We start from the raw sequence: 16,917 nt of genomic DNA, 5'->3' as shown, positions 1-16,917 counted from the left end.
TCTATTAACCACTCACTCTCACTCCCTCAATGATTGACATTCAATTAATATTTTAGTTCTTGTCGGCTTTTTATTACGTTCGGTTCGTTTGGTTTTATAAAAGAAAAAAAAAGTGCATTTCTGGTTCAATTGTTATAATTTATTAATTTATGCGGAAATTATTGCAAGTAATTTAATAAATTTAAAGTAAAAGTGTTTATTAATAAAGTAGTGGAAAAAAATTATTAAAAATTAAAGTTTTATTATGAGTTTTTAAGCTGTTAAGTGCGGGTCAAAAAATGTTTCTTTAAAAATTTGTCAATGAAAGAAAAAAGTGTTTTGTCATGATTTGTTAGTGTTGTTGTTTTTACCAATTTTAGTATGTATACATTCGTTTGAAACTGTCGCTGTTGCTGCGACTGCTGCTGCTGAAGCTGTTGTTGTTATTGTTTAGGCTTTTGCCTAAATGTAAATAAAGCTGTTGTTGATGTTGTTGTTCTTGCGTTTATAAGAACAACAAGTGCATGCTGGTGCAAGATTTCATTCAAAGAAGAATTATTGAAGGTAAGTTTTATATTTGTTTTTGTTTTGAAGTTTGCATGCTAGAGCAAGCGTTGATTATGTTAAAGTTTACATAATGTTATACCTATGTTTTTTTTAAGGAGTTTTGTGTTAAGTTAATAATTTTTAACAAGATTTTATAGATTAGTTCATAGGCTGGTCTTTGATTGGTCAATTGACTTGTCTACAGATATGGCAAAAGACTAATGTATAGATTAGTCAAGACTCTCGAGATTAGTTAATAGGTTAGTTTATAGATGCCTCGGTTGACTACTCTGCAGTTAAATTAAGAGTCTGCCTTTTAGATAAGCTAAATCAATGAACTAGTCCATAGTTAAGTCAATAGACTAGTCCATAGATAAGTCAATGAACTAGTTCATAGCTAAGTCAATGGACTAGCTCATTAATTAGTCAATGGACTAGTTCTTCGATTAGTTAATGGACTAGCTCATTAATTAGTCAATGGACTAGCTCTTCGATTAGTTAATGGTTTATTCCATAGCTATGCCAATGGACTAGCTTATCGATTAGTCAATGGTCTAGTCCATAGCTAAGACAATGGACTATCTCATCGATTAGTCAGTAGACTACTTTATCGATTAGTCGATATAGACTAATCTATTGACTATTCTATAAACTAGTCTATTGACTAATCAATGGACTACTCCATAGATGTATGGATGAATTAGTCAATTGACTAATCGATGGACATGTTCATAGACTAATCTATTTTAGACCGTAGACTAGTTTATAAATTAGTCAATAGTGTAACTCATAGATTTGTCAATAGACTAGTCTACTTAAAAGGCAATAGACTTCCATAGATTAGTCACTAGACTAGGCCATAGACACACCAAAGATTAGTCTATAGATTACTAAACAGAATAGTTAAAAGACTAAGCGTGGTGGCCTTGACCATAGACTTATCAACTCCATATAATCTATGGCATAGATTATTCAATAAAATATTCTTTAAAACAAACAAAATGTACCTATTGCTAAAACATAAAACAAAATGTCTACTACCATCTTCCAACAACAACAAAACAAATACATATTCAAACATTAAATAAAATTCCCTCTCTATTAACGAAAATAACAAAAACAATTTACATGTTACAAATCATTCAAAATAAACAGCATCAAACATGCATCAAAATAAAGAACAACAACAAAATCCTATTAATCTCACTAATCATCATTAAGAAAACTTAATAATCCTCGTAAACTCTCACAGTTTTGCTTTTTTTCGTCTTACTATCGTTTACATACTATTCCCCTATAACCCCCTACTCTTCTTTTTTTCCATCACCTCTTTCTATTAACTACTCTTTCACACTCCTTCAATTGGTATTTTAGTTCTTGTCGGCTTTTTATTGCGTGCGGTTCATTTGTTTTATAAAAAAGTACATTTCTGGTTTAATTGTTATAATTTATAAATTAATAAGGAAATTAATAAAAATAATTAAATAAATTTAAAGTAAAAATGTTTACTAATATAGTGATAGAAAAATATTATTAAAAATTAAAATTATTTCATGAGTTTTTAAGCTGTAAAGTGCGGGACAAAGAAAATTTTCTTGAAAAATTTGTCAATGAAAGAAAAAAAATGATTTGTCATGTTTTGTTAGTGTTGTTGTTATTTTTTGCCGATTTTAGTATGTATACATTCGTTTGAAACTGTCGCTGTTGCTGCGAATGCTGCTGCTGAAGCTGCTGTTGTTATTGTTTAGGCTTTTGCCTATATGTAAATAAAGCTGTTGTTGATGTTGTTGTTCTTGCGTTTATAAGAACAACAAGTGCATGCTGGTACAAAATTTTATTCAAAGAAGAATTTATTCAAAGTAAGTTTTCTGTTTGTTTATGTTTTTGTTTTGTTTACGAGAGTGAGAGATTAAAGGGTGGTAATGTTAAAGTTAACATAATGTTAAGTGTTTATTATGGGAGATTTATGTTAGTTAATAGTTATTAATAGGATTATATGATTAGCTTAATGTTATTGTTTTGAAAATTAAGTATTTTCTTTAATTTTGAAAGATTTTGTTAAATTGTAAGAAAAAAATATTTAAAAATTTATAAAAAATATATCAATTTATTAAAAAAAGTACTTTTGATTGAAAATTCAAATTTATTAAAAATTTTAATTTATTAAAAATTAAAATTTATTAAAAATTAAAATTAATAAAAAAATTTAAATTTATTGAAAAATTTAAATTTATTAAAAAATTTCAACTTATTGAAAAATTTAAATTTAGTAAAAATTAAAATATATTGAAAAATTTAAATTTATTGAAAAATTTAATTTTATTAAAAAAAATTAATTTATTAAAACATTTAAATTTATTGAAAAATTTAAATTTATTTAAAAAAATTCAAATTATTAAAAAAATAATTTATTGAAAAATTTAAAAAAAATAAATAACAAAAAAAAAAATACTTTTGATTGAAATTTTAAATTTATTCAAAATTAAAATTTATTGATAAATTTTTTAATATATTGAAAAAATTCAATTTATTAAAAAATGTCAGTTTATTAAAAAATTTAAATTTATTGAAAAATTAAAATTTATTGAGAAATTAATATTTATTGAAAAATTAAAATTTATTGAAAAATTAAAATTTATTGAAAAATTAAAATTTATTTAAAAAATTCAAATTATTAATTAAAAAAAATTTATTGAAAAATTTATATTTATTAAAAAATTTAAATAATTAAAAAATTTAAATTTATTAAAAAATTTTAATTTATTAAAAAATTTAAATTTATTAAAAAATTTAAATTTATTAAAAAAATTTAATTAATTGACAAATTAAAATTTATTGAAAAATTTAAATTTATTGAAAAATTAAAATTTATTGAAAAATTTAAATTTATTAAAAAATTTTAATTTATTGAAAAAATTTAAATTTATTAAAAAATTTTAATTTATTAAAAAATTTTAATTTATTGAAAAAATTTAAATTTTTTAAAAAAATTTTAATTTATTAAAAAATTTAAATTTATTAAAAAATTTAAATTTATTGAAAAATTTAATTTATTAAAAAATTTAAATTTATTAAAAAATTTTAATTTTTATTAAAAAAATTCTGTTAGGGAAAATTAAGAAAATTAAATATTTGTTTTATTATTATTTATAATGTTAAGGGGGTAAAAACGGGTGAAAATTTGTCAATAAGACAACCTCATATCTCCTAAACTAAACAAAAGCTACAATAAAACATTAATACTTAATCTTATAAGGACAAGTAGCTGCTAATTTTTTGATTTCGGCAGTAAACGTGTAAAAATTGGTACTTTTTTGATACCTTTTTGGTACTTTTTTATGCCTTTTTTGCAGCTTTTAAACCACTTCCAAAAGAATAACATTTGTCACAACTTCAAAAGTAGCAATTAATGAATTATTATTTTAACTTATGTGGAAGTGATGTTTAATGACTTCCGAAGAACCGATTATTTTTGAGGTAAACAATTCCATTTTCGGCTTCTGTTTTTTTTAGTTCGTATTCCTTAATAATACAATTTCACTTCAGAATAACCTTCAAAAAAAAGGAGCATAAAAATAAATTCTTGACTTCAGAAGTAGTAAATTTGGAATTCAATAAAATGTACAAAACTCCTATGACAAGCCTATGTTAAAATCATCACTTCTTCTTCAGGTCTTTTTCAGTACTTCCATGCAGTAAATTCTACTTATTTTTCGCTTCTTTGGAAGTTCTTTTTCTTGCTGGATTAGTACTTTTTTTGACATTCAAACGTTTATGGATTAAAAACGGTTCCCTTAATGATGGGTTAACACTATGATATTGCAAATGTTTGATAATCAACTTTTATTTCGTCAATGGGGACAAGAAAAGTACCAAAAGGAGATTAAAAATAGAAAATTTTATGTAAATTTTATGTATGAACTTTTGAAAATGAGTTACATATTGAAACAGATCTGCAGTCGTACCATTCTTTAGATCCTATTATGAGCTTGTTTATCAGAGTCTCTGGAGGGGACTAAAAGCCAAAACCTTCAGAATATCAAACTAAAACTTAAAATATGTTTATCTTTTAGACTTTTCATAAGCTACTGAAATATTTCTGGACTTTTATCAGATTATTCTGAGCTTCTTTACAGTCACTGGGGGAAGGGCATCAAAGCCAAGACCTTCAGAATATCAAACGAAAACTTAAAATATGTTTTTTTTTTTTTGGACTTTTTATAAGAAGTTTCGAAAAGAAATGAAATTAACGTTTGAGAAGGATTAGAATGTTGTAAAATATCTGAAGACACACAACTCGAATTCTTTAGAGTCCATTGAGACCTTCTTTACCAGAATATCTGGCGGGATCTGCAGACCATCATATTAGCACCAATTAAGCTACTGGAAACTTTCAAATTTTTTGGTTCAAACTTTAGAGAAACATTTTTGTTAAAAATATTTAAAATCTATATTTTTTATAGTATTTCCACCGAAAAGGTCAAAACGTTAAATGTGTTTATTTTTTTAACTTTTCATAGAAAATTCTATAAGCAACTTAGGAAGCTACCAGAGGCTCTCTTTTTGGTATTGTAATAAACTTAGGAGAAACTTTTATAAAACCTAAGGATTTAGTTTTTTTTTATAAAATTAACCCTTTGCTTCTTTGAGTGCCGAATTAGGGACACAAAATAGGGAATATATAAAAAAGCCTTCTTTATCAGAGTCTCTAGTGGCTATAAAAGACACGATCTCTAGGCTATCAAACTAGAACTTAGCTAACAACTAAATTATCGGAGTTTTCAACAATATTGCTTTAAACCTTATCTTGTATAATATTTTCGTCTTAAAGGTCAAAGGTCGCGACTTTAAATATGTTTATTTTTATTTTTCATAAGAAGTCTTTAAATGAAATGAACATTTCAAAGGTAGAAGCATGTTATATCAGAACTGAGGATATTCAACTATAGAGCCTGATCTGAGAATATACAACGATGCTACTATTGGGCCTTTTGACCTATAAGGTTAAAGGTCATAATTTAAATTATGTTTATTTTTGAACTTTTTATAAGATGTATTTAAAGGCAATGAACATTTGAAAGGTAGATGCATGTTATATCAGATTTTAGGACATACAACGGGGACACTATAGAGCCTGATCTGAGAACATATAACGATGCTACTATAGCACCTTTTGACCTAAAAAGTTAAAGGTCATAACTTATTTTATGTTTATTTTTGAACTTTTTATTAAATGTATGTAAATGAAATGAACGTTTGAAAATTAGATAAATGTTATATCAGATCAGAGGACATACAACGGGGACACTATAGAGACTGATCTGAGAACATATAACGATGCTACTGTAGGGTCTAATGTGAGCTCCTTAACTATAGAGTCTCTGATAAGAATCAAAGCTTAGAAATGGTACTTAGCTACAGATCAGAGGACATACAACGGGGACACTATAGAGACTGATCTGAGAACAGACATCGATGCTACTGTAGGGTCTAATGTGAGCTCCTTAACTATAGAGTCTCTGATAAGAATCAAAGCCTAGAAATGGTACTTAGCTACAAACTAAGCTACCGAGGATCTTCCATGGTATTGGATTTAGCTTAAGAGACATATTATGTAAAACCCAAGGATATTGTTTTTGATAATATTAACTCCTTGCCTTCATGAGGGACAAATTAGGGTCTTGGGGAATTTTATATAAAAAAGAACTAAAATTTTGTTATTTTGTATTTTTTCTAATGAACTTACCACATCATTAATTCCACGATTTTGATTATTAAATCCTTGGGCTGTTACGGCAGCCAGCAAACAGCAAGTGCTTAACAGCACTAAAGAAAAAACTTTCATTTTTTCGGTTATTTTTTGTTTTTTATTTAATTAATTTTTTTATTTATAAATTTATGCTGGTATTTTATTTTTTGCTATTTTTTTTCGTTTGTCTTTTCTCTTTTTTATTTAAACAAATTGTTGGTAGTTTTATTAACACTATTTAAACTATTTCTTTTTTTTGTTTAAAATTCTGCTTTAAGAATTTTCACTTTTTTTCTTGTTACAGTTTAAGAGGTTTTTTTTAATTTTTTTATGGTATTTGTTGTTTTGTTTAAAAAGAACACATTAAGTTATGTTTATTTGAAAAAAAATTCACAAAAACCAATTGTTTAAAAGAAATTCGTTATTCAAAACACAGAAAAAAAATTTCAATAAAAACAATAAACAAGAAACGTTTATGTTTAAGCACAGTTTTAAGCAGTTAGCCGTAAGTTTAAACACTTCTTTGTTTTGTGGCTGTTTAAACAGAAAAGACCAAATTAAACATTGTTTCGAAAATACCACACACTTCAACAACACAACTTGTCTAGTAAAAGTTTCAAATGGAACTGAAATATAATTCAAAGTTTGAATTTAATTTTAAGCCTCAACGGCCAAAGAAATCATACAATTTCACACACACAACAAAAAATAACAACAAAAAAACACACACAACATGAAAGAAAGAAAATATACAACTTAAACTTAAGCGTCTTTAACGTCTACCGAATGAACATCAGCTATCTGGGCTTAAAACACAACATACAACTGCACACAGCAATAACTTTACAAAAAAACCAAAAGATGCCAAAAAAACAACAAAAATTACAAGAAAAATACCAAAAAAATTTAAAAAATTTAAAAATACTACAAGCGCACGTTTTTTTTTTTTTAAAAACAAAACCAAGATGTTAACTAACGAAGTCGTTATTTAAAACTGAAACTGCAATACAGTTTTAAGAAACTTTAAAACTTTAAACCAGACTCCTCAAAAAAAAAAAGCTAAACAAAAGCTAATAATATCCCAAAAAAAAACAATTGCAAACTTGCATTAAACCTAAAACATCTTGCAGCTAAATACAAAAGCTTTTTACAACTCTAACACATTAAGCATTTAGTATGCAGAATTCATAGCCAAAATATACACTCCCCCTTTCAACACCCATTTCCCTACTTCTCCTTCTTCATCTTCTTCTTGCATTGCGTGGGAATGATTTTAAAACGAAATTTGCATCAAAAAAAAAAAATTTATTTTCTTGATTTTTAAAAGCTTTCTTCTTTGTGAGAGAAAGTACTTTTTTTTTTTCTTCTGTTTTCTTAAATAACGAAGAGCGTAGTGTTGTGATAAACTGACCTCTAAAATTTAAATTCCATAGAAAATCGTTAATATAATAAAATTTCTAATTTAGGCCAAAATTTACATAATAAAAGTAATATGTCAATAAAACATAAAACAACATTTACAATGATATTTTTAAATAAAGAATTTACACTGTTTGCAAAATTGAGACACTATAGACTTAACTATAAATAAGATTATAAACTAGGCTATACGTTAGATTATGCGCAACAGACTAGACTATACAGTAGACTAAAGGCTAGAATAAAGATTAACTATAAACTTGACTATAGAATAAACTATAAACTAGACCATAGACTAGACTATAGACAAGACCATAGACAAGACATAGACAAAACTATAGACAATAGACTAGGCTATAGATAGACTATAGACTAGACTATAGACTAGACTATCGACTAGACTATAGACTAGACTATAGACTAGACTATAGACTAGACTATAGACTAGACTATAGACTAGACTATACACTAGACTGTAGACTAGACTATAGACTAGACTATAGACTAGACTATAGACTAGACTATAGACTAGACTATAGACTAGACTATAGACTAGACTATAGACTAGACTATAGACTACACTATAGACTAGATTATAGACTAAACTATAGACTAGACTTTAGACTAAACTGTAGACTAAACTATAGACTACACTATAGACTAGACTATAGACTAGGCTATTGACTAGACTTTAGACTAAACTGTAGACTAACCTATAGGCTAGACTATAGACTAGACTATTGACTAGATTACAGACTAGACTATATAGACTAGGCTATATAGACTAGACTATATGTACTAGACTATAGACTAAACTAAAGACTTGACTATAGACTAGACTATAGGCTAGAATTTATATTATATTATAGACCAGAATATAGATTATATTAAAGACTAGGCTATAGTGTAAAGTGAAGACTATACTAAAGAATTGTCTTTAGACTAGATTATTGACGAAACTGCATAGTACAATTTAAACAAGCCTTTTGAGTAGACTGTATATTAGACTATAGATTAGACTATAGATTAGTAAATATACTAGACTACAGACTAGACTATAGAGTAGTTTAAAGACTAGAATAGACTAAAGTCTAGACTTTAGACTGGCACTATAGGTTAAGCTATGATACTATACATTATACTAGGCTATATACTAGACAATGTATTACACTATAGACTAGACCATCAAAAAGGTTGGCATTCGATAGAAATTAATATTATTTGATTGACGCTTGACATTTCGTATTGGCTATGTTGAAAATGTGGCAAGGACAACAAAATCATAATTCGACCTTTTCCAACAAACTTGTATTACAAAATTTTGACATAGCCAATTGAAGTGAAAGAAATTGTTGGTCATTCAAAAGAAATAACTTTAAATGGAAATTTCTTAAACTAAGTTTGACTATAATTCCATCAAATTTGCTTCCCACACTCTATATTTGTTATTCATTTTAAAGATGTCCAAAAAAAAACGCCACTTAAAAACTACTTGCAATTTCTTGTTAACACCCACAACTAATCAAACAAATTTGTAAAAAAATACCAAAAATCCAGGGTCAAGTTAACGTAATGTTGTTAATAATAATAATTTTACATTTTAACACAACAAACTAAAAGTGTTTTTTAACACAAAACTATATTTTTAATTTAATAAGAAAACATTTATAAACAAAAAAATTGCAATTGTTTTTTTTTTAATTATAATTGTTATTGTTTATTTGTTGTTTTATTTTTATAAAGATTTATGTTTTTTTGTTTTTTGTGGGTTAAATTGTTATTTTTGTAGGTTTTTTTTATTAAATTATTGTTTTTTTATTATTTGTTTTTTTTTAAATGCAAATAAAATTAAAAATCTTATTTTTAGTAAAATAAACGTGCTTTAATTGTTTGTTAAAAAAAGAAACAAAACAAAATATTTCGAAATATTTTGTTTTAAAATAATTACCATAAAAGTTTGTTTTTGTTTTTTTGTTAAAAAGGTGTGGAATTTTATTTATAAATTTTTATAGATTTCATCTTAAAAAAGAAATCATGAGTTATTTTAACTATTTTTTTTATTTAATAAAAAAACAATAAAGACACGTTTTTTTGGGGGGGAGTATAGGGGGTTTTATTTAAAACAATTATTGCAATAGCCTTCAATTTAAATTTATTAAAAATTTGATTTTAAATTGTTAAGAAAAGAACAAAATTTAGCATTGTATCCAACTTTCAAAGAAACCTCAACTTTACAGTTCTTTTTTAATTCCGCTTTTCAAAATGTCTCAAAGTACAGCACTTCCTCAGTGTCTTCCAAATAAGTTGCGTCTTCAAAATGCTGTCTTAACAAATTTTTATTCAAAACTTTATTTAAAATGTATAAAGATCGTGTCATTTAGTGTCTCGCGTTGTGAAAATGTAAACTTTACATCATTCTTTTACACCGATTAAAGACAAGGTCTCTTCTGGTTGCAAGAAAAACGTGTAGGTGTTAAAAATACTTGAAATATATATTTTAAAATTTCACTTTCTTTGATGTTTCAAGTGAAATATGTTTCATTGTGGGAAATCTTCAATGACATCTTGAAAAAAGTTTTATTTCCTGGAAATAAGAGTTTTTTGTTTTCTCCAGGTGTTTCTTGAGACTCCATGAAAGAGAGTCTTTAGAAATATTAAGTCTCTAGATAGATAGATAGATAGATAGATAGATAGATAGATAGATAGATAGATAGATAGATAGATAGATAGATAGATAGATATATAGATAAATAGATAGATAGATAGATAGATAGATAGATAGATAGATAGATAGATAGATAGATAGATAGATAGATAGATAGATAGATAGATAGATAGATAGATAGATAGATAGATAGATAGATAGATAGATAGATAGATAGATAGATAGACAGATAGACAGATAGACAGATAGACAGATAGACAGATAGATAGATAGATAGATAGATAGATAGATAGATAGATAGATAGATAGATAGATAGATAGATAGATAGATAGATAGATAGAATCCTGGGAAGTTGAAGTTCATCCACGGGTTGGCAGGAAGGGGAATTTAAGTTGTTATAGAGTTTGGTTATAGCTGATTGTTAAAACTATTGAATCTCTAGAGTTATGTCTATATTAAACTTTATTCAAGCATACTCCCTTCATTGAAGCCCTATTAGGTTCAACTTCAAAAGATTTTAGTACAGCTTTTATTATCAATAAAAATATATCTCAATGCCCTAAAATAGCTTAACATACATATAAAAATCAATCAATTTTATTTCATATTAATTACCTACCTTTACACCACCTTTACCACATTTCATTGCCTCTATTGTCATTTTGTAACCGGAAAACAATTAAATTCTTATCAACATCTTGCAACATGATTAATTTAGTTATTAAATTGATTAAATTTCGTTTTCATTCAATGCCATACATAACACTCTCACTTTTTCAACATATAATCAAAAATTTTGTAATCCAGCGATCGATAGCATCAAGAAAGAATTCCCACCAAACGAAGAAGAAAGAAAGTAAGAGTTATGATTAAGTTGAATTAAAAATAAAGCACTTATGTTTTCTAAATCGAAAATTAAGAAGAAATAGAAAACAAAAAACTTCTTTTCTATTTCTAATGGATCAAGTGGCAGCAGTCAGATCAACAGCAACAGCACACTTTAAAAGAAGATAACAAGAGGAGGGGTAACAACAATAACATTTTAAACGCTTCTTTGGCATAACGAACAAGTGCTTTTTGAGGGATATACAGTCAGCACAATGGCTTGAAGATTGGGATGTGAAGAAATACTTAATAAATTTTCCTCAATTCTTTTGTTTATTTGTTTAATACCCATAGTGCAGTTAAAACAAATTCCATTGTATTGAAGAAGATACAAGAAACCTGAAAAGCTTTAAAGAAATTGATCATTGATAATGCTGAAGATGATGTTGTGGAACATTATTGTCATTTTCAATACAATTGCTTCCAACACCACCACCAACCAACCAACGATCCAACTGCCCACGTTAAAGTTGTTTCTATTGTGTGTGAGTGTGTGTGTATTTCTTTGTGTGTTTTTGTGGGTATTTTTAAGGCTTTAAGAGTTTATTGACGCTTTTCTTTATTTCTCTCAACTAAAATTTTGTCACAGCCATTTGATTACAAATTTAAGACAAACAACCTGTTTAAAACACAAATCAAATGAAAAACTTTAAACAAAAAAAAAATCCCAACAAAGAAAATGAAGAAGACTCTGTTTATAGAAGCTTTTGTAGTCAAAACTATAAGACAACAACAACAAAAAAAAGCAGTCAAAAGGTGTTTTGAAAATGTTTGTAATACTTCTTTTTTTTTTCCTCAACTGCAACTGAAGGCCACCTGTGTTGCCAACAACTTCCAGCACCAGTTTTCCAAAGCTGCAGCAGCAGCAGCAGCATCATCATTTGTTGTTTTTAACTTTTTCAACTCTTTTGGTCAAATAGTTTTCATATAAACGAAACGTAATACTTGGAATTTAAATAAAATTTTTGTTGTTTCTCTTCGATTTTTGAATAATTTGTTTTTTTTTTTTGTTAATATCAAGAGTCTTTAGATCTTTTTTTTCCAACATCATTATCATTGGCTTTTAGGTGAAAGTCTTTCTCCCTTTTTTTATTATACTATGCTGTAATTGTTGTTGATGTTTTTGTAATATTTATACAAAAAAAAATATTTTTCGGTAACAACAGGTTTTTTTTACTAAAAAAATTTTATTTCTTCTTTATTTTTTTTTTTTTCAATATTTTTTGTTCACAAATTGTTTAAAACAGATTTTTTTTTTTTTGCAAAATATACAACCTGTTTCTTTTTTGTATATTTATTACAAAGAAGTTGTTAATTTTATTACCGAAAAAGAGATTTCTTTTAAAGTTTAAACTTTAAAAGAATTTCTGGTTTCAAAATTTTGGCTCAAACATTAATTACATCACTGTCATTAAGGCAACATATCGAAAGCTTTTTAATAAGATTATCCTCCAAAGAGTTGGGTTGGGTAAAGTTGCGTCCATGTATAAAGAGTTAAGTCCCTATAAAATTAAATCTATAAAGATTTAAGTCCTCAAAGACTTATGCTTTTATAGAGTTCAGTATCTTTAAGTTGTCTCAGAGTTGAGTCTCTTTGCAGTTCTGTCTCTCTTAGTTGTCTCAGAGTTGAGTCTCTTTGCGATAGAGTTTTTAAAGAATTGAGTCACTACATAGTCGAGTCTTTGTAGAGTTCAGTTTTTGTAGTGTAAAGCGTCTGTAGAGTTGAGTTTCTATAGAGTTGAATCTTTATAGAGTTAAGTCCCTATAAAACTTAATCTATAAAGATTTAAGTCTCTATAGATTTAAGGTTTTAAAGAGTTCAGTCTCTCTTAGTTGTCTCAGAGTTGAGACTCTTTACAGTTGAGTTTCTAAAGAGTTGAGTCACTACATAGTTGACTCTATGTAGAGTTCATTTTTTGTAGAGTTGAGTCTCTGTAGAATTGAGTTTCTATATAGTTGAGTCTCTATAGAGTCCCTATAGAACTAAATCTATAAAGATTTAAGACTCTATAGATTTAAGGTTTTATAGAGTTCAGTCTCTCTTAGTTATCTCAGAGTTGAGTCTCTTTACAGTTCAGTTTCTAAAGAGTTGAGTCACTACATAGTTGACTCTTTGAAGAGTTCAGTTTTTGTAGAGTTTAGTCTCTGTAGAATTGAGTTTCTATATAGTTGAGTCTCTATAGAGTCCCTATAGAACTAAATCTATAAAGATTTAAGACTCTATAGATAAGGTTTTAAAGAGTCTCTCTTAGTTGTTTCAGAGTTGAGTTTCTTTACAGTTGAGTTTCTAGAGAGTTGAGTCAGTACATAGTTGAGTCTCTGTAGAGTTGAGTTTCAATATAGTTATGTCTCTATAGAGTAAGGTATCTATAGCATTGTGATTCTATAGAGCTGATTCTCTATTGAGTAGATTCTCTATAGAGTTGAATCTCTATAGAGTTGACTTCCTATAGAATTGAGTCACTATAAAGTTGAGTCTCTTTAAAACTAACTATCAATAGACTTCGGTCTCAATAGAGTTAGGTCTCTATAGAGTTAGGTCTCTATAGAGTTGAGTCTCTATAGTGTTAAGTCTCTATAAAGTTGTGTCTCTATAGATTTGAGTCTCTATAGATTTAAGTCTCTATAGAATTGAGTTGTGTCTCTATAAAGTTGAACCTCTACTGATTTGAATCACTATAAAGTTAACTCTCTACTGATTTGAGTCTGTATTGAGTTAAGTCTATATTGAGTTGAGTTGCTGTAGAGTTGAGTCTCTTTAATGTTAAATATCTATTCATTTGAATTTCTATAGAATTGAGTCTCTATAGAGTCGAGTCTTAAGTTGGGTCTCTTTAGTTAGTTTGAAAAGAGGATGTATACACATCAAATCCGAAGAAATACCCCTAGGCCTCTATTGGGCCTGTTGTGCTCTCCTTAACCAGTGCCACAGGTGGGGATCGAACCCACCACCTCCGGTCAACCAGATTAGAAGAGTTGAGACTCCATAGATTTAAGTCCCTATAGAGTTGAGTCTCTTTAAAGTTAACTATCTATAGACTTGGGTCTCAATAAATTTAAGTCTCTTTCGAGTTGAGTTTCTTTAGAGATGAGTCTCTATAGAGTTGAGTTAAGTCTCTTTTATGTTGAGTCTCTATTGAGTTGAGTCTCTATTAAGTTCAGTCTCTATAGATTTAAGTCTCTATACAATGATTTCTATAGAAATGAGTTTCTATAGAGTTGAGTCTCTAAATAGTTTAGTCCCTATAGATTTGAGACTCTGTAGAGTTATGTCTCCATAGAGTCGAGTTTCTAAAGAGTTGATTCTCTATTGAGTTTAGTTTCTATAGAGAAAAGTTTCTATATGGTTGAGTCTTTATAGTTTTCAGCCAGTATAAATATACAGGCCACAATAGGGCCTGTTGTGCGCTCCTTATTATGGAAAAGAAGGAACTAAATGAATTATTTTTCAGTGTTGAGAAACTCTGTTTCCTGAATGTAATTCCTAAAAATCTTTCAATTAGAAATAATATCACTTATAACATACTTCGACCTAACTTCGAAAAATGCCTGGCAGTGGCAAAGAACATGCTCTGCATACGTCTGAATCCGCACGTCCAATTTTGCATAGATGTGTGTGTCTACTCAGAAATTTGCTCTTGCTCTCATCAGGATCTCCCCATAGGATCTCTGTGGTCCTATCAACTCTATCATTACTCCAAGGGGCCTTTTGGGATTCTCTCACTAATATTTTCAGTTCAGCTCTTGTTGCGTCGAATGGTTTTGCGTTTGTCAGGTTAACTGCTCCCTCCCCCTTTAAAGTTATTATATTCGCCCTTTCGTTATCGATTATTACCAAGTGAGAGTATTCAGTTAAAGTTTTCTTACAATCCAATACGGTCTCGAGCTCCCTCCCCCTCCTTTAAAGCTATTACATTCGCCCTTTCGTTATCGACTACTATCGAGTGAGCTGGTACCCATATGATGTGAACCTTACCTTTTGGGAGAGTATTAAGTTAAAGTTTTCTTACAATCTAACACGATCTTAGATTTAGTTCTATCATCTGATATCGATCTAATTGCCTTCTGGCTATTGGTAAATATATTAAGCGCTGTGGGCGCCATATTTTTGCTAATCCAATTTACGTATTCCCTTATTGCTCGTACTTCTGTCTGGAAGCTTGTGTTATGATTTGCTATTTCTGCTTCTGGATCTTCAATATAGAACCCCAGTTCCACTTTATCCTACAAATTAGAGCGAACCGTGTAACAACGGATTCCTACTGGTATTTGCTCTTAATGATCCGCTTGACCAAACTTTGTTAAATTGAGTCTCTAAATTTTCAACAATTCTCAATGGAATTCTCTTTCAAAAACTGTTTCTATTATGTTGTTTAAGTGGACTTTATGGTGTTGAAGTTTATGACTTATAATTTATGTCAGTTTACTAATTGATGGATATGCTCAAAATTTTAATAATACATCTTTCAAAAATAATCTCACGTTTTTTTCTAGCTTCAAATCTTTAACATTTTCCTTTTATTTACATGACACTATTATGGGTCATAAGTGGCACTTTTGTTTGACATTATAAATCAACATTGTTTGTCTAACATTCAATCATTGATCTTTAAGTTGTACGGTCATTAATTAAATATTGCCACATCATAGATAATTATGTTTATAAGATCAGTTTAAAATCTACCTGTCTTTAATTTTACACTGACCTGTAGATATGGCTTGCCATAAAAATAAACTAATTAACACTAATTTTTTTTCTTATATTTAATGAAATATTTCATAATATTTTTTTTTGTTTTATATTTTATTTTTTTGGATTTCATTGATTTGTTTGTTGTTGTTTTTTATATATAATTTAATTTTATCAGATTTATTTTTTGTATATTTCTGGGGGGATTTAATATAAATACTACTACTAATAATTAATTTAATAATGTATTATATATTATTTGAAAGTTAATTTATAATATTTTTTTTTCTTTTTTTGTTTTTCTTCTTTAAAGTAAAATGTATTTATACCCTACACCACTTTAGTGGGGAGGGTATATTGGGTTTGTGCTGATGTTTGTAACGCACAATAATATTGGTCCTATACCCACCTCGGCTCAGAATCATTTTCTGGGTCGATTTAGCTATGTCCGTCCATCTGTCAGGCTGTCCGTCCATGTAAACCATGTCATCAACCTACAGGTCGCAATTTCCAAAATAATTCAATGAAATTTGATACATGATCTTCTATTGTCTATTAAAAATGGTTAAAATTGGTTCATTATTTCACTTAGCCCTCATACAACTGAACCCCCCAATAGGGCTTGGAAACCTTGTATATAAACTACAGATCGCAATTTTGAAGATAATTCAAAGAAATTTGGCACATGATCGTCTATGATACCGTGGACGAAGTCTATTGAAAGTGGTTAACATCTGACCATTATTTCACCTAGCCCCCATACAACTGAACCCCCCAATAGGGCATGGAAACCTTGTCTCCAAACTACAGGTCGTAATTTTGGAGATTATTCAAAGAAAGTTGGCACATCATCGTCTATGATACCGTATTTGAAGCCTGTTGAAAATGGTTTAAATTGGTCCATTATTTCACCTAGCCCCCATACAACTTAACCCCCCAATAGGGCTTTGAAATATTGTAATCAAACTACAGATCGCAATTTT

General features: G+C 28.2%; 1 protein-coding gene across 1 annotated transcript in view; it reads right to left on the bottom strand.

Annotated features, from left to right (window-relative positions):
• Positions 1-6,478, bottom strand: part of LOC111687777 (probable serine/threonine-protein kinase kinX) — a 50,279-nt gene extending 43,801 nt beyond the window's left edge. Inside the window, exon 1 of the mRNA XM_023450252.2 lies at positions 6,272-6,478. Within this exon, the coding sequence (XP_023306020.2) occupies positions 6,272-6,370 (99 nt within the window). The 5' untranslated portion in view covers positions 6,371-6,478. The remainder of the gene's footprint in view (positions 1-6,271) is intronic.
• Between the last annotated feature and the right edge of the window lie 10,439 nt (positions 6,479-16,917).

This window comes from Lucilia cuprina, chromosome 2 (assembly GCF_022045245.1).
Source record: "Lucilia cuprina isolate Lc7/37 chromosome 2, ASM2204524v1, whole genome shotgun sequence".
NCBI lineage: Eukaryota > Metazoa > Arthropoda > Insecta > Diptera > Calliphoridae > Lucilia > Lucilia cuprina.
Note: the sequence above shows the minus strand (reverse complement) of the source record. Positions and strands in the feature narration are given on the sequence as shown.